At 29.5% G+C, this 20,282-nt stretch overlaps 1 protein-coding gene across 1 annotated transcript; it reads left to right on the top strand.

The window, feature by feature from the left end:
- Positions 1-8,669: 8,669 nt before the first annotated feature.
- Positions 8,670-10,819, top strand: LOC107961763 (uncharacterized). The gene is made up of 4 exons (XM_016897886.2): positions 8,670-9,165; positions 9,443-9,553; positions 10,360-10,440; positions 10,557-10,819. The coding sequence occupies exons 1-4, from the start codon at positions 8,905-8,907 to the stop codon at positions 10,629-10,631; spliced, it is 528 nt and encodes a 175-aa protein (XP_016753375.1). The 5' UTR covers positions 8,670-8,904; the 3' UTR covers positions 10,632-10,819.
- Positions 10,820-20,282: the final 9,463 nt, after the last annotated feature.

Here is a 20,282-nt window from a genome sequence, read left to right as displayed (position 1 = left end):
AATATTAATTTGAATTTAATCATTTTAAATAATTCTTTACCTTTTTTGTAGTTAGTATATTATCATCAATTTATTTTTTTATTTGTAATTTTATGATTCGTGTTCGGAATTCGTAATTATTTCTTTCAATAATGTCACCTTTAAGTTCGAACTCTTAGGATCTAGTGCCCTCAGTGTAATTTATTCTTCATTTGTACTTGTAATTTTTCAAACAATTTGATTTAAATAAAATTCCATTATTCACATTAATATCGTTTGTATTTGTCCTCAACAATTTTTGTACAAAAAACAAAATGTAAGTAAATATTAGCTCATGATTACCTATTGTTTAACTAATACTAAGTTGGATTACGTGGTCGAATTGTAAGGTAAGAATACAGTTTGTATTAGTAGGTAATATAAAAGATTCATAATTTGATGAGTCAAAATTGAGCAAATTGGTTAAAGAACTATTATGCTTCTATCAAATCCGAATGGAGAGATATATTATCTTGAGTATCAGATTGGTTAACTTCTAGAAGATGGAGACATCGATGTGATTATCTAGATTGACAATACGTTGGATAGGACCTAAGTTGAATTAAACTATAGATACGTTTATGGATTAATTCTCTTGTGACGTTCATATAGTGTGGTTTACCTCTATCCTAAGTGATTGACTATGTGTGCTTAACTCATATACTTTAATGTATTAAAACCTAAGTTTGAAACAAAACCAAAAATCGGTACGTTGGGTATATGACTTTTGCATAACACAACTTCATTTACAATAGTAAATTTCATAGCCGAATAAAGGAAAAATGATATCCTCTAATTGACATGTTAAATGAAAAAGTAAAGCGATCATAGATCATTTATCTAGAACAAATAATTTAATTATTATTTGTTAGTAATTCATTTATTTAATGAATGAATATGTAATAATTATTATGTGATAAAAAAATTATATTTGCTAATGATTTTAATAGAATGATTCTATGATTAAATAATGTTATAATTTTTTATTGCAAAAGATTAATGAAAATTTTCGATCTTGAGATGCATGACGTGAAACCAAAATGTGAAAGGTAACTAATTTCTAAGTTTCAAAAAAAAGAAAATTTATAAAAGAATTATTTGCAAATCAATATATTATTCTAATAAGAATAGATTACAATGGTTAAGATTTATAATATAATTTAGGAAATAGATTACGATAATTATATTAAAAAGAGTTGAAAAAAGAAATAGATTAGTGTAGTTATATTAAAAAGACATACATGTCAAAAAAAGTTTTTAAGAAAATGCGATAAATTTAATTAAGTTTATGTATTAAATTCGCACTCACTTGAGTCTATGTTGTTAATAAAAGAATCAATTAAACTTCTCTGTCATTGACCATGTTCTCAATTCAACAAATTAACAAACCAATCAAAAAGTGACACGTGACATCTTCTGGTTTAATATAATATTTCCTCATGATTAAAAATAATATATATAAATTCATAAAAAGTATAAACTTTATTAAAAATTAAAAATATTTAAAAATTATTAATTTTAACATGAACTTATAAAAATTATAAAAAATTTAGTAAACTTATAAATATTATAAAAAATCTAATAATTTATAATTTTTAATAAAATTAATAAAAATAAATTCTATAAAAACATTTAAAAATTCTTAAAAACTTATAAAAAATCATAAAAAATATTAAAATTGATATAAACTTATAAAAACTATAAAAAAATTATAAAAACTTGAACCAGACTGGATTAGTCGGTCGAACCAGTAAGACCGAAATCGACAAGGGTACCAATTCGGAGTAAGACATAGATTGGTTGACCTGAGAGTCGGATGATTGAACCGATTTTTTTATTTTTTAATATTTTATTTAATTAAGCTAGACTGGTCAATCAAATTGGAAAACTGGTAGCCTGACTGGCTCGACCATTAGTCTAATTTTCAATTTGCTTTGATTGATTTTTTTTTATAAAATTTCATTATCTAACTATTAGCATATGTCACTTACTAATATTTTGAGAACCGGACGGATGGTCGAACTAATCAAGCCACTGATTTGTTAGTTCGATCAGTCCGTTCAATTTTATTAAAAAAATATTAAAAAATTAAAAAATCGGTTCAACTGCTTGACTCCCAGCTCAACCAATTTAATGGCTTTATTCAAACTGATACCCTTGTCGATTTTGGTCTAACTAGTCCGACCGACTGATTCAGTCTAATTCATATTTTTATGATTTTTTAAATAATTTCTATAATTTTCATTATTTCTATGATAAGTTTCTAAGAATTTTTATACATTTTTATAAAATTTTAAATATGTTTTATTAATTTTATAAAAATTTTATAATGCATTAAAATTTGCTAGATTTTTTTATGTTTTTATAGTTTTTATAATTTTTTTTATCAATTTTAATATTTTTAATTTTTAATAATTTTAATATATTTTTATTATTTTATAATTTTTTATGATTTTTTTCTGATTTTTAATCATTTGTGAAATTATTAGATTAAACTAGAAGCTGTCAGGTGTCACCGTCTGAGTGGTCCATCATTTTTTTTATTGGTCAACGTGGTCAATGATGGAAATCATTAACGTAAGGGTTTAATTGACTTTTTATTAACGGTAGGGGTTTAATTGGGTGCGAATTTAATATAGGGGTTTAATTTATTTTTTGACAGTTTTTAAAGGATTTTTTTGACATATAAGCCTATTAAAAATAGTTGTGATAATTATAATATGAGTTAATAGCACCAAACATCCCTAAAATATGACCCTTGTTTTAAATTGGTCCCTAAACTTTAAAGCGTTCTAATTACATCACCAAACTCTCGATGTTATGTAATAACCCAATTTTAAGTGGTGTCAGAAAATGCGATTTCGAAATCCCATTTTCATAAACCAAGTTCTTAAAGGTAAAATAGGAATATTTATAGAGTTAATATGAAAATATATTAAAGACTGATTAAGTATTTAACTGAGAAAATAGTTAATTAAAACTCAAGGACTAAATTATAAAAGTCTAATCCCTATTGAATTTTAATTATAAAATTTTTGAGGACCTAATTAGCAATTATCTAAAGGACCAAAATTATTATTTAACCCATTTTAAACATGAGATAGTGGAAGATAACGATGGCTTCGACAAAATCTTAATGTTATAATTAAGTAAATAAATAAAACTTAATTAATTAACTAATCATGATTAATTAAGTTAATTAAATGTTAAGCAATCTATAAATAGTCAAGTTAGTGGATGGAAATAGAACATTGTCATCTTCCTTCCCAAGCCATAGCCATTAAAAGAGAAATTCAAAGCTTTCAACCGAACTTTCGGCTGTCAATTTGTTAAGGTAATCAATCAATTTTTTTTGAATTTTTTATAGATTTCTGATCATGGAAGTTTGAATTAGCTAACCAATGTACCAATTTGTTCAATTAAGTGATATTTAGCAAGTTTCCATTGTAGTAAAATTGATAATTTTGAGCTTAGTTTGAAGAAATAGATAGTTAATAAGCTTAGATTTTGATAAGGACTAAATTAGAAACTAAATTAAACTTTTTAGATAACTTTGTAACATTAGGGAATAAATTGAAAATTGTCATGAAATTATACTATAGATAATAAGAATAAGGTTCCTAATGAAAGAAAGTGAAATCGAAATTGATCCAATGTTAGATATGAAAAAATACGAGTATCTGAGATATAGAGACTAAATTGAATAAAATGAAAAATATATTTGACTATGTATTTGAATGTGAATTGGATGTAAACTAATATTGTTTCTATTATTAAATTACCGAACGTAGCTAAAGATGACGCTAAGCCATTGCGAAAAAAGGGAAAGATGAGAGTCGTAGACGAGTGACAAATTTGGCTTGTACTTTTATGATTTGAGTTTAGTACATAAATATATATACATATGCCTATATACATATATGTGATTGTTGCAAATTTATCTATTGAGATAAGTGTATTATTATCGCATGATTCAGTTTATACATGATGGTATCAAATGTCGAGAACTAGGCTGAATTAAATATAGTAGAAACGAGCATGATATAAATTCATAAATGATACATGATGTGAATTGATGATAAAAAGGTATGAGATAATGATATGTGAATTGATTTATAACATGTAATTGGAATATTGGTACCCTATTAACTATTTGGGTAGAGTCGAATATAGTTGGCATGTTATAGGATTAGATTGTGTATGTGTTTATACTTCGATTTATCCAATGATGCACTATGTGCTAGTATGATATGATAGCGCTGAGTGCGGATTACTTCGGTTTATCTAATGATACACTATGTCCTAGTATATTTAATCTAGTTTATTCGATGATGCACTAAGGTGCTAGATTGGTATGTTGCTTGGATGATCTGTGTATCCGTCTTGAGTCTGAGTCCGATTAATAATGAATATAAAATATGAACTTGATAAATGATGTTGAATTGAAATAATGATATAAAATGGTACTATATATATAGGTTAAATGTGACTAAATATAGTCTTGAGGGCCGATATGGTAATGAAATGAATCAATATATTCGAGAAAGAATGAGATAAAGAAATAAATAGATGGTATGAAATGGAATGGAAATGGATATGTTATGAGATTATAATATATATTACTTGATATGTGTATACAAACTTGGTTAAAAGAGAATGTGCATAATCTTAGTATTTGATACCTGAATTGTAATTAAATTGGTTGAATTTAGATACTATATTGAATGAGTTCATACATGTTAATGATTAATTGGCTTTAATCATAAAAGTATCACTGAGCTTTATCGCTCAACGTACGACTTGTTTATTCCATGCGCAAGTGTTGGTAGATCTCAAAGACTCAATGAGTAATCCAGCATCCAATTCGCAACTCTCGACTCAACAATGTTTGTATATTTCTTACGTTTTGATATATGACATGTACCTAATTTCGAGTAAGTTTATAATGTAAATGATCATTTTGGGACTTGGAATTAGCAAATGTAAATTTTAGCTTAAACATACGAATAATTAATCATTCATGTAAATATTATAAGGTAGAATTATTTAAACTATGTAATTGAGTATATATATGTGCGAGTTGAAATGCATTTTGAGGTTTAAAGACTAAATGGGATTTGCAAATTGGCAAATTGAATCAATTGATGTAAGTTTGATGGAGAATACCTTTAATGCTGCGACACCACCCTACAAATGTCATGACATCAACCCCTAATGTCCCCTGTTGAGGTCGCAATGTCAACCACTTGTTTTTGAAGTCACAACATTGCACTATGGAAGTCACAACACCAAGCTTCTGCCCTTGAACTTGCAACATGATTATTTCATGGTCGCGACATCAACCCGGAGATTTTAAAAATGTTGCATTTTGGTCCTCAACAGGTCTTGGGCTACCGAAAGAGCTTTTGTAAGCTCGTTTAAAGCCTAGATTCGATTATGTAACATGTTGTAAATATATAATGATCTTAATAGCATGTTTTAATCATTGAATTAAATTGCAAATGGAATCGTAGTTGCTTCGGCAACGAATGTGGCTGCTCAGACCGAACGACCGGGTTGGGTATGGGGTGTTACATGTTATATCAATTAAGTCATTTCTTTATTCAAAACCGTCAATTTAACCATTAAATGACACATGAAATCTTATGTAGCTAAATTTAAAATGAATTTTCTTAAAGAAATAGATTGTAGTCTCATAACTTTTAAAAGGAAAAAAAACTAAAAATAAAGTAAAACTAAAAAAAAAAAGAAGTGAACGATAAAACTTTCGTAAAAATTTCGAAAACCTCAAAACTAATATTTTTAAAATATATGTTTTTACAATATGTATTTAAAAATTTCATTTTAAATTATGTCACATAAGATTTGTCGTGTCATTTTATAGTTAAATTAACACTTTTATAAGGAAAAGACATGAATGATATAACATCAATAGTTTATGGGTGTAATTAAAATGATTTAAAGTTTTTAAAATGAAAGTCATAGTCTAGGGATGTTTGGTGCAATTAAGTCTTATAATATAATTTAGATTTAGATTTATTAGTTAAAAAAATCATTTACCGTAATTCTTTTAAATTATAGTAATTTTAAAAGTTGAAAAAAATAGATTATGGTTATTATAGTAAAAAAGTCAGTGATAATTATAATATAATTTAGATTTATTAGTTAAAAATAATATACAATAACTTTCTAAAGGTTAGTTATATTAAAAAAAGTTGTTTTTAATTATATTTTATTAACTTAAAATAAAGTTGTAATTCGAAAAAAAACAGCATAAAAAATCCATTAGTGGGAGTTGTATACTAATTAAAATTAAAATTTAGATTTATAAATAGTATTTAGTAGTTATACATATTTAATAAAGTAGCATTTAAGAAAAATTATTAGTAAAAAGAATGGAGCTTTTTAGCACTAATAATTTAAAAGTATGCATTAAATCAATTCTTCTTTGAAAAGGAAATATCGAATCATATTTGAATGACAATGACCTCGAAAAGATGCAAAAGATTATTTTAATTGATGATGAGGCAATATAATGTTATGATGCAGTTATAGTTATTATTTGGGTAAATTACTAAAATAGTCACTTTTGTTTACCTCATGTTATATTTTAGTCACTTATGTTATCGTGTTGTAACACTTTAGTCACTGAGCTGTTAATGGTGTAACAGTAAACTGACGTGGCATGTTAAATCATCATTTCAAACAAAAATTTTAGGTTAATTTATACAATTGGTCCCCTTATTTTTCTTTTTGAGCAATTTAATTTTTTTTCTTTTACGTTATTTTAACTTTCCTTTTTTTTCTTTATTTTCCGTTCTCTTCTTCTTCTCCCTATGTTTTCCTCCCTTCTCCATTTCTTTTAATGTAGCTTTTCTATGTTTCCCATTTGTTAAAACTAGTCCCTATACTTTTATTTTTTGAACAAATTAATCTTTTCGAGTGAGACGAGCTTGTGGACTAGTTTTAACAAATGGAAAACATAGAAAAACTACGTTAAAAGAAATGAAGAAAGGAGGAAAACAGAGAGAGAAGCAAAAGAGAATGGAAAAAACAAAATTAAATTGCTCAAAATGAAAAAATATAGGCACCAATTGTAGAATTTAACCTAAAATTTTCATTTGAAATGATGATTTAACGTGCCACGTTAGCTTATCGTTACCCCGTTGACGGCAATTAACAACTTGGTGACTAAAATGTTACAACATGATAACATAAGTAACTAAAGCAAACAAAAGTATTTTATTTAAAAATATTAATAATTAAAAAGATGAAATTGTGAGATATGTGAAATATAGAGGACTAATAGTCTAAATTAAAAAGGCAATGAATCCATTATATAAATTGATATTGGAGAAGGGACTTATTATTAGATAATGAATTATTAGTCAATTTGGAAAAGAATTGTTTATGCTAAGATTTTTTAATCAAAATATTAAAATTATCTAAAGTACATGTTTAAGGGTTTTTAAATTTGAGTAAATATGTATTAGTAATTTAATATTGAGTATTCAAAATTGAAATATAAATACACATGCTTAATATGTAATTTGACGTTGCTATCGTGTCTATTAGATTACAGATATTATTATTTTTATTATTGCTAAATTTAAATTTTATTTTTAAATAAATTATAATTAATATAAACATGAATATATGATGTCGTGCCACACGCAATCAATTGGGTACCCAAATTCTTATTAACTAACAACATCATAGGCAAAATTTATTACCTTTAACATCCGCAAAATTCGCCATTTTCAACCACTTTACTTTCTTATCCAAAACAAACCAATAAAATTAAACGAAAAATTTCAAAATTTTAATCTTGGTTATTTTCTCATCCCAAAATGGAATAAGACAGGAAAAATAAACCAATAAAATTAAGGTTGGTGTTTCTTAATTTCAAAATTGGTAAATTAATCCCTCTAATAAAATTAGAGCAGTTTAATCTCTATTAATTTCGAAAATGAACATACATGGACAAATAATCATGGTGTTAATGTTTTTTCTTCAATTGTACATAAATTTGATTGATATGATAATAAATTTAACCTTCAAAGTTTACACATTTTATCAATTTGGTCTTGATTTAACAAATTTAGCCCGTATCATTATAAATGTTGAAGGTAAATTTGTTGAATTTTTTAGAATCAAGACCAGATTGACAAAATATGTAAATATCAAGGCTTAAATTTGTTATTATATCAATCAAAATTTTATACCATTGATGGAAGACATCGACATCATGATTAATTATCTTTAGTTACACACTTTTTAAAATTGACAATGATTAAATTGCTTTAATATTTTTCGACCAGAAAGAATATTTTATTCATTTTAAAAAAAATATTGCATTAAATTTGTTTATACTTTATTGGAAGTTACAAAATTTGCAAACAAGGCGGCCACTGCAAATCTGTCCTACTCTGTCTTTACAATTAAGGCTTTTCCCCCCATGACTTGTGGAGGTCACCACTTCATGCCCACTCCACTCCACTAACTCTTCACCCCCAAGCATTCCTTTACCAATACCCTTTACGACCCTTCAACCAATATAGATTCACTGCACCATTATTATATATCATACAATAATTAAAATTTAATCTTTAACAGAAAATTAAGAGATATTTCAAGAATGGGAAGAAGAAGAAAAGAACATTTGATTTAAAGGTGAAAAAATCATCTCAAACTTCATGATTACAAAGTAAGGAGACAAATGGGTCAAAAATTCCATCTTTTATATAATGTAGTCACTATTTGTTTTGTGATAAAGTAAGGTATTTGGTTGATTTCATAGCTTTAAAGCTAACCAGCCCTTCCAATATAACCACCTAAAGAGACCCATCAAGCAAAAAAAAAAAAAAAGGGAGGAATATAGCAGCAATGGCGACGCCAAAGCAGCAGCAGATGTTGGAACAACAGCAATCACCGATGCAGCGAGTGAAGAACTCGGGGGTTATGATGACGATGAGTGAGAGCCCAGTAAACGATGAGAAGGAAGAGGAAATGGCGGAATCTGCATTGGCGTTGTTTCGAGCGAAAGAAGAAGAGATCGAGAGGAAGAAGATGGAGGTTAGGGATAGAGTTCAGGCTTATATGGGCCGCGTCGAGGAAGCAACCAGGCGCTTGGCTGACATTCGTGAAGTAAGTTATTGTTGGACTTCGATCCTATCCTACTTTTACAAACTTTGAATCAATCAATGAATCCCATTTCATTTACATGGAGAAATCTGAAAGCTATAACAAAATTGAGATTCAGCTTAACCATTATCAATACTAAAGATACAATTTGAAACGAGAAAAGGAAACAGTGAAGAAGCTTTCCTGTAGCTGAGTTGGATTTAAATCTATGATTTTTGCTTATTCAGTAATATTTAATGTAATATAATGGGGATTCATTTGGATTGATATAATGTTGCAGGAGCTTGATGACCTTGTCGATCCAATGAGGAAGGATGTCGCAATTCTGCGCAAGAGGATCGATACCATTAACAGGGAGATGAAACCACTAGGACAGACCTGCCAGAAGAAGGTACAAATATCATTCCCATTTCCAATTTAAGTTTATTAATGTTAATTGTTGGATGATTAATTATGTAATTATCTTAAAATTATAATTTAATTTTGGTCCCTCGCTGCGATCCTATATGTGAATATGTGGATTCTTTATCAAATTTATTCTAGTTTATCAGTTTTTGACTTATTGTATTATTTGGTACCTAGTTTGACACTTTTTTTTTATTTTTATCTAATGTGGTACATGTATTATGGTTTAGTCTAATCTGGTACTTATATTTAGCAAAAGTTATATATTTTGGTACCAAAAGATAATAATGTTGACTTCTTGTGTTTAATTCGAATTTTAAGGTTAACTTGATGAAAGTTAATTACTAATGATATTAGGTCTGAATTCTCATTATTTTGTTAATAAAATAATTTTAGTGTTAATTGTGTATTTATTTAATTAGTTAGATACAACTTGATGATTGATTTTATTTTTTTTAGCTTTTAAGGTTGATTTAATGAAAGTTAATTGTTAATATTATTAGCTAATTATGAATTTTCATCAAAATAACTATAAAACCCGAATTAAATACTAAAAAGTTAACACCGTTAACTTGAGCTATCAAAATATATAACTTTGGCCAAACACATGTATCACATTGAACCAAAACATAACATAAAGTACCGTATTAGAAAAAAAATATCAAACTCAAGTACCAAATGATGTATTAAGCTTAGTTTTTTTTTTCAACCATTCTAGTTGATTGAAACTTGAGACTAAATTAAATTTAAATAATTAATTTATTAACTTGTCAATAGTTTTGATAATCACAGGAAAAAGAATACAAAGAAGCCCTTGAAGCCTTCAATGACAAGAACAAGGAGAAAGCACAACTAGTTAGCAAATTAATGGAGGTCAGTGTATATATATATATATATGCTTTATAGTTTCTTAGGAGCATTCATTTACTTGAATAATATTTAGAATTTGTGAGTAACATATTTGGTGGTGCTTGTGAAATGCTGGTTAGCTGGTGAGTGAAAGCGAGAAACTGAGGATGAAGAAACTGGAGGAACTCAGCAAAAACATCGAAACCCTTCACTAAATTCTGCTGACTACAACACCACCATATGCTTTTGTATTCCTTTCTTATGTTTTGATTTACGTTTTACTTGTTCTTTCAATGGGAAATGTTATGATGTAGGAAAGTAGTCCCTGAACAGCTTTGTCACCGAATTGGGTCAACTTTCTTGGGATGGATTTGATGTATGAAAATATCCTTCATTGCTGACCTATGATTGCATTCTGAATTAATAACTCCTCTTCTAAGCCACCTATCTAACTCAAAAAACAAACAAACCAATACAAATGGCTCATAGTTGACTTAACTCTTGCATACTTTTAATAATTTAAACTTAAAAATATGATTGAATTTGTGCATATGATAATAATTTAATAACAAATCATCTGAGGTATTTCTTAGAGTTATGGAGTACTTATTGGACAATTTCCTATGATAATAAAGGGTTGTCGTATTTAAGTGGGTAAGTTCTTATATACTAATCATTCGAGATTTCATTAGGCACATGAGCTAACAAAAGTAAATCATAAGACCAGGCTTATGATCTAGCTAATCAAACCCCTTCAACCAACGAAGAAAACTAAGAAACCCACAAAAAGGAAGGGAAAAGTATGCATCAAGCAACCAAAAAGAGCACGACAACAGCAACAATCTTGCATGATCCAATGCAAACCTCCAACAAGTAGATCGACATGATATGGTTTCCATGGCCGGAGGGGAATATGAGAAGGGGCGGAGTATTTAGGTAAACTATATGAGGATCAAGCTTACTTTTTAAATTCGAAATAATTTGGATTACCAAAATTTAAGAAAAATAAAATAAGTTAAATACTCAATTTGTTATATATTATATTTATTCAAGTTTATTTTTTTACTTAATTAATATTTAGATACTATTTATACTTAGATATTGCAATTATCAAATTTTATTTTTACTAAATTAATATTTAGATATTGCAATCATTCAACTTATTAGGATATAATTCTAAATACTTCGATTGTTAATGTATTCATCTCTACCAAAAGCATCAATTGTTGATTTGTTTGATTATGTTAATAGTTAAGTTTGTTTGATTAAGGGGAGGGTTACTTAGAGAGAGCATTTGGTTCTTTTGTTGTATATGTTCTCTTCCATTATGGTTTTGTTGAAAATTTTGCCAAACAAGTTAAGGTAGCTTATAAGGAGTGCCTACTAGTGTATGACACTGCTCAAACTCATAAAGTTGTCATTGGAAAATTTTGATAACAAAATCCTTAGGTTTTGATCTTTGTTAATATTTTAGGTGTATGCAAGTGCATTTATGATATTCAAACTATTATAGCAATGTATCTTGAAGATTGGTTTGGATTGGACCAAGGAAACCAATTTTCCTATTCCGAAGATATTAGATCAGATTGAGTAAACTTGGAAGTATATCCTAAAGATTCAAGACTTATCTTGGACTTATTAAAGATATTCTTAGAGCTGATTATGTTGTTGTTTTAATAGGAAGATTGATTGTAATTGATCTAATATGTTAGCAAGTCTTGATTCTTTATAAATTGAAGAGACTTGTATAAGTGTTGTACTATATTGAAAGCACTTATTCTTGTTCATTGAGGGATGTTTTGTTAGAGTGCATAAAGTGTAAAAACAAAATGTGTTAGTTTTTGTCCTAAGTTTTTAGGGGGAAAACAGAAATGATCAATATCTTAGGTGTAAAAGTGAGATTTTAATATAGTAAGTGTTAGAGCTTGTAACCACTTGTTATACAACGTATTCAGATAGTGGATTATCTTTCTGGACAAGGCTTCATAAACATAGAAAAATAAAGTTGCATAATCATATCGTTGTGTTCTTTATTATTATTCATCAATGCTTGAAACAATTTGCACTGCTCAATTTACTTGCAAATATCATTTTAGTTATATATATAAATCATTTCATTGATTGATTAATCATCCAATTACATGTTTGATTCCAAAAAAATAAATATGAGGGCACGCATTCTCTAAATATAGAACTCAAAAAACTAGAAGCAAAGAGCATGTTGTATGAACACCACTCTGAAGATATTTTGCATGTTATAAGAGACTATCCTGCATCTAAAGAAATTTGAAGGTAGTTTCTTCCGGATGAAGCAAGTGGGCATTCTTTTGTAGGTGACTTTCTTCAATGGTTTAAGTCTAATTTGCACAGTTCTTCCAAATTCTCCATTGGTGATGTAACTTGGTTGAGTTTATTTGGTTTAATTGCATGGAGAATACAAAAAAATTGAAATCTTTTTATTTTTCAGGGGTTTCTTGGTTTGCAAATGAGATAGTTAGAGTATCATAGTATCTTTTTGCTGGAGAATTGGATCAGCCTTTGTACTGATGGTGTAGTTTAGGTAGATCCTGGTAAGGCTACAACAGAAGGAGTCCTAAGGAATGGTAACAGGGAGTGGATTATGGGATATAATAGGTATTTGGGTGCATGTTCAGTCTTAGATGCTAAACTGTAACACCCCCAACCCGATTTGGACATTATGGCCGAATTTGGTGGTGGCACGTGGTAGTGTTTTTCAAAAAAATGAGTTGTCGTTGAAAACCTCTTATCTTTACCACCTCTTTTCACTCTCGTATGCTTAAGTCCAAGATGTGTCGATCAATTTCAACGTGATTTGTATTCAAATTTTATTCTCTTTCAAAATGTCACTTATTGCGGAAACTTTTAAAACAGTTTGCATGTTTGTGCAAATTTTGTTAAAATGTTTGATCCGTTTTGAAAACTCGATTATCCCTACTATTAGAACTTGTAAATCAAAACAATAAAAACCCCAAATTAAAAATAAAAACCTAAAGAGGCCATTATTACAATAAAATACCCCAAAATAAAATAAAAATTATAATTAATTACTAAGTCAAACTAAATAGGTCGTGTGGCCGCTACTGAGTCTTCCGTCGCACCGATCCGCCTATGTTTGGGGATTACCTGTATAGTCAAATCAGAAGGGTAAGTTTACGAAAACTCAATGTGTAATCCCATATAAAGCAAACAGTCAAAAGGCAATCACAATTTGGGCCTAAGCCTATTTCAGTACAATTTCAGTTTCAAATAGGGCCTTAGCCCATTACAATACAGAAGCACATGCATTTGGGCATTGGCCTATTACAGTATCAATATTCAGTGCAGTAACAGATATACAGTTTCAAATCCTACCCAGCCAGCCTCTACACTCCAACTCTGTCCAACCCTACACTCCATGTGGGGATATAATCAACCCACCTATCCTTACACTCTAAAAAGTACCGAATGTGGCACTAAACAGTAGTTCTCAGTAGAGCTGCCAGTAACTTAGGCTCGAGGCCTTTCAGTACACTTCCTCCGAACATTATAATTCCCTAACCCAATGTAATGCAGTATACAGATATGGCATGCTGTAACATAATATCATACATGTAAACAGAGCATACAGTATCAAATCTTTGGGACATCATTAGGCTTAATCATATCAGTCATACAATCATTTCAGTTAATTAGGGGTCTAGGTAAACTTACCGTCCCTACAATAGGTTCACAGTTGACTTGGGTGACCCGTGCAACCTTATCAGTCAAACAGTGAAAATGGGCCTACGAGCCCAAGAAGTTTGCCCGTGTGGTCCACATGGCCCAAATTGGCCTTGGCCTCGTGATCCATTTTAGTGTAACCCATGTTAGATAATTATTCATATGTGTTTTCACTATTTACTTATAATCCATCAAAGCTTTCTACTTGAGTCACTGTTGCTAAATTATTTGTATCTGAAGCTACAGAATTTCGAATTAAGGTTCACAAATTTTCCCTGAAACTAGACTCACATATCTTCTTACCATAAAAATTTTAGAATTTTTGATTTAGCCAGTAAGTACAGTTTATTCTTTAAAGTTTCCCCTACTCTGCTGCCTGGCAGTTTCGACCTTTCTACACTAAAAATTAATTATCTTCTCGTCTATATTTTGGACAATGTTCCCGTTTGTATATCTTGAAATTAGACTCATTCAATATTTTAAACATATAAAATATAACCCATAATTATTTTTATACAATTTTTAATAATTTTCGGAAGTCAAGATAGGGGATTCCAAAATCATTTTGACCCTGTCTCACTAAAATTCCATTATCTCATAATATGAAACTCTTTTGCTGACTTCGTTTCTTCTATGAGAAACTAGACTCAAATATCTTTAATCCATATTTTTTTTCACCCTCTAACTTGATTCCCACGATTTATGGTGATTTTTTTAAAATTATCCTACTGCTGCTGTTCAAACAACAAGCAATATCGGCTTTTCGCTGAATCCCTTATTTTTGTGTTTCGGGTGCACACCTGGTATCGATTAATGCTACAACGATCCTCGAGCACTCCAGAACCTATAATTTACCAATTTCACTCAATTTATCACTTAATCGATCGAACTAAAACTAAATTCAAAACGAGAAATGCATCCCTTAAGCGATGAAAAGCTTACCCCAGCACCTCAAAACAGTTGGTTATGCAATAGCATGATGAGACCCCTAATCCACGTAAGATGTTGCTGTCAAATGCCACAAACACCCGAATCAAAGTTTAAAAAAATATCGTAAGTTAAAGAGAGCAAAACTCTACTTACCAGAATGTGCGACGAAAATTGACCCAACGAAACGAAGGTGTGGTAGCCAACAAAAGAGACAGAAACAGAAAGAATAACGAAAAGAAAAAAATTCAGGTTTGACAACAGAAAAATAAAAGGTGAAGAAGAAAGAGAGAAGAGATGGCGTCAGAAAGGTGGGGAGTTCTGGGAAAATTAAAATTTTACAAAAAGAAAATGATAATGCTCAGAAAATCTGATAACCCCAAAATCCACTCCCCTAAATTCTCTCTACCAAACTTCTACTACTCAGATTTCCAATACAACTCAAACTCTCCAACTAACGAGAAAATATATAAAAATATATATATTTGTCCTTACACTCACGCAGGGATTCAAACTCATGACCTTTTGCCAACCAACACTCCTTTTAACCACTAGACTAGCAAACCCATTCTAATAAGTATTTACAAACTTTTAATTAAAAGCCTACTAGCCAGAAATAGGGGTTAAGTCAGAAAAATACTAAAATTTTCCAAAATTAGGGCTTGAACTCAAGACCTCCCAAACTCACCTAGAGCACTTAACCACAAATGCCAACACACAATTGTGTCACATTTTCACTATAACAAAAATAAGAATTTTGGGCCGTTACATAAACTGTGGGGTATTCTTGATGGCTTGAATCTTATCCAAGATATGAGATACGATGCAGTAATGATTCAAATGGATATCTTGGAGGCGGTTAAGGCCATTCAAGAATCCTTGCTGATGAATTCGAGATCCGTCCTTATTAGACGCATTCATCACCTGTTGGGAATATAAGATTATGAGATTGGCAGCATATTCCTAGAGACCACAACAAAATAGCTAATTGCATGGCCAAAATGGCATTTGATACAAATTATAGCCTAATGGGTTTTAAAGAGATTCCAAGCGAGGTCCTAACTATTTCTTCTGCTGTTCAAGTAAGAGATAATCTTGCTGGGAGTTTTCTTGTGTAATTAGTTTGAATTGTGAGCTTATTTTTATTTTTATAAAAAAAAGCATTCTCAAAATTCAGAATTAGATACATATGATCAACAAATCCTGAAAAGCATTCCCAAAGAAATTTCATTTAAAACTAAAATTAATTTTTCCATCACAAGAAAAATTATTCGGCAATTAAAAGAAAATTTGTCCATTTTAATACAACTTTCAAAATTTATCAATTAATAAATTTGCATTCTTAACATGAAATAAGATTCGTACAATAAATTGAAATAATTAATTGACTTATTTATCATAGTAAACAAAGATCAGATAATATTTGTAATTTACAATTCTAGCTTCAAACTCGATCTTAAAACAATCATTTTGGTTATAAACTATTATTTTTATTTTGTTCGGTATTATTGTCTTAATTTTAAATATGATATGGAAATCATATTAAATCCTTAAATTTATTAGAAAAATAAATAGAGACAATAGCAAGAAAAGATAAAAACTAATGCTAGTAAAATATGATGGTCTTGAAGCGTATAAAACATTTTCCTTGAGGACTTAATATGCCTCTAGGATACAACAAAATTCTCAACACTCCAAGCATAATAGTGAAAATGACTTGAAAAGTTGATTGAGTCTTAGCTCGATTGGCATCGACATTATTGCCAGTGTAGGAGGTCGTGGATTCGAATGTGTTGAAGTGTATTATCCTTCTATTTAAGGGTTGTGGTGGGGCTATGAGTAGTTGTAGGCATTGTATAAAAAAACATTATTTGTGGAACTGAAAAACTTGGTTAATAGTCATTTGAAAAATAGTTTCATTCTAAATACTGTTAGAATAGAATCTAACATACGATATTTGTTAACACAATTTAGATTCCCCAATCCTACATCTATGGAGTCTCGCTTAGACAATGATTTTATTCACCAATTGTCGAGATCACCTATTGGCTGAGGCCTAATCTACCATTACACAAAGAAGTAATTGCAACCCCAATATCGACCCCAATTGTAGAAATCACTCTCCCCAAATATTCACTTTACATAATTTCTCTTCAGAACAAATCCCTACACAATGAAGTAGAATGTCGATCAACAACTTATAGATAGGCTTTCTAACGTGATCATCCAACAATGTTTTTATTTTTGGTGAATTACAATAACATGTTAAAGCCCAAACAACAAACGCGACTAGCACGACTCAAACCTAGGCCACACCTGGGGCGATGAACATCCTTGAACATCAGGCCATCACATGGGGTTCATTATCCAATAGTGTTCTAATAAGTTTGAAATGCTCCTTTAAAGGCTGATTTTATCCATTAATTATCTTCAGTATTTATCTCACAATAGCCTTCCTAAACAAGTTTCCCAACCGCTTGAAATTCTCCATTGAATAAATCTAATATACCTCTAAAAAATAACACTTCAATCACTAGAAAATAAAAGACTTTATTGCTTCTATTTTGTCAAATATGTCATACTCAAATGGACTGAATCCAACTTAATTGAAACCTGTACAAGGCACAAAACGACAGCGCAAGTAGAAAAATATGTTTGTTAGAGTAGAACATGGAACAAGCAGGTCAAAAACCCCAACATGACTAATAGAAAAGCCCTTTACATAGGCATCCAATAATTGTATATTTCCATGAGATACCCTTTTATAAGGATATATCTTTTAATGAAATACCATTTGATAGGATTATGTTATTTTACAAGATTACTTTATATAAAGTTATGGCGTTATAAAATAACTTTCAAAAATTGAGTCTTCATAATACAACTATTTAATCAATAATTATAATTTATTAGACTTTTCTAAATAATAAAATACTATTACCTATCAATATTATAAACCATGTATTTTTGAATATTTACTCTCAATTTATAATAATGGTTTTGCTCTTATAATGATTTGGATTTTACAAGTTCCAACTTTTTAAATGGAATTCAAATTTTAGGTTTGATGAAGTTAGATTTTTCCAAATCCAATTTTTTTTTAATGGGCATCCAAACGAAGTAGGATTTAAAAACTCAAATTCAAAATTTTCAACTTAATCCCAAGTTTCTAGAAGACGCATTAGGTACTAAATTGAAAAATAAAATACTAGGAAGACTAATTTTATATATAACCCTAATTTGTATAAAACATCCTATATAGGAAGAGTTAGTTTTGTATATAAGCATAATTTATATAAACCAGCCAATATATAGAAAGTGAAGTTTTGGATATTTGCTCAGGAAAAACAAAGGGCATATTTCAAATGCTTTGTTCTCCTAAATCTGTAAATTATTTTTCATGGCAGGGACAGCCAAGCTAACTTCATGTTATGTCATTACCTGTTATGTCCTACACTATAACTCAAACTATATATATTTATATGTATATATTATATATTACAAGTTGTGAGTAGACACTAAAGAACAAGCTGGTTTAGTTAAATTAGTCAAGTAAAACATTAAACCTCCCACTTCCTTTGATTTTGATTTTTTTTTGTTAGGTAAGCTGTGTTAACTTATTATTAATTAATCTTTTTGTTATTTGAATCTTTCTACGTGTAATATATTTATATAATTGATATATATTTAAGAATTTATAAGATAAAATTTGTTATCTCTCTCCATGTGTCATCGAGCGAATTATAAGTTAATATATCTACATATGTGTGATCTTAGACTCATTGATTACTTGACTGCCCTAAAAAGCCATATCATAGGACATTAGATCACCGCCACTATAAGGGAATAATATATAATTCTACTATCAGTAGGATTCAAGACGCGTGGAGTCTTTCGTCTCTCGTATATAAGCTCACCACAACACTGAGGAAGGAGACTAAGACATAGGAACCACTTGACCTTCTTCCTCTTCTTCCTTTATCTAAACTTATTTCATCAAACAATCTTACCAGACACTTTATTTAATGTCTCTCGGTCTCAATCAAGGGTAAATCACAATCACAGCCACCATCGTTTCTTCTTTATTAACCTGATTGGTTAACAAAATTAGTTTTTAAAAAAATAAAATAAAAAGGAAAAGACATGAATATAATATGCATGTAGTAAAGAGGAGAATTAGCAGGTTATTTGTAGAGTTTCCTCATCATCTGCAAATAAAATTCTTAATGCCTTGCATAGAAAGAAAAGAAATTCTGAAAGCCTAATGATAGTGATGTAGACATAAGTCTCTCCCTCCATTTTCGTATTCATAGTTGCTTCAAAACTTAGTTCCGTGTTTGACTCTATATATTATAAAATGATGATGATCATCTCGACCACAATTGAGTTTAGGGTTTGACTAAGTTTATTCATCCCTCTCGAAAGGGTGAAAATCTTGGAACACTGCCTCTAACCTTCAATGCTTCATGTATATCTATACAAATATTATTCATTAGATTATAGATTACATCAACAACAAACCTAAACTAAACCAAACCGTCATTGTATTTATTCCAAATATAATTTTGGATTTATAAAAGTTAATATCTCACGAAAACAGGGTGGAGAGGACGGACGCGGATAATAATAAATAATAAAAATGGCTCCTGGCAATGGAGGGAGTCACAGTCGCCCAAATCCGTCCTGTCCCCATTTAAATTACTTGTTTAATAAAATCAGCGAAATCGTCGTCAAAGCCAAAATAAATATCTAACGCAAAAGCATTGCCTAAAGGACAAGTCTCACCGCTAACTAGTTTTGAGCCACAATTTTTTTCTTTATTCTATTATAGTAATATACCTCCTCCATTTCAATGGTTTGGAGGCTAAAATTTATACTTTTCCTTTTAATTACAATTTTCATCCAACCTTCTTTTAATTTTTATATTCAATTGACTCACTAAAATATTTTTAATTTGATCATTATTGAGAAAATTATTTCATTCATTCTCATAAATCAACAACAAATTTCGAGCCACAAATTAAACCACATCATCAAATTGTAATATTATTTTTCTATCCACCAAATTCCCACTCCGGAATTTATCACATAATATCGAGTTGGCAGCCTAGCTATACCTTTCGTTTTCACTTTTTTCAACTACTTTCGTCGTCCAATCAATTGCAGGTTTGACGTCATGGAAATAATGAAGGCACACTCGTGCTAGACTTTTCTAACCT

This window comes from Gossypium hirsutum, chromosome D07 (assembly GCF_007990345.1).
Source record: "Gossypium hirsutum isolate 1008001.06 chromosome D07, Gossypium_hirsutum_v2.1, whole genome shotgun sequence".
Classification (NCBI taxonomy): Eukaryota; Viridiplantae; Streptophyta; class Magnoliopsida; order Malvales; family Malvaceae; genus Gossypium; species Gossypium hirsutum.
Note: the sequence above shows the minus strand (reverse complement) of the source record. Positions and strands in the feature narration are given on the sequence as shown.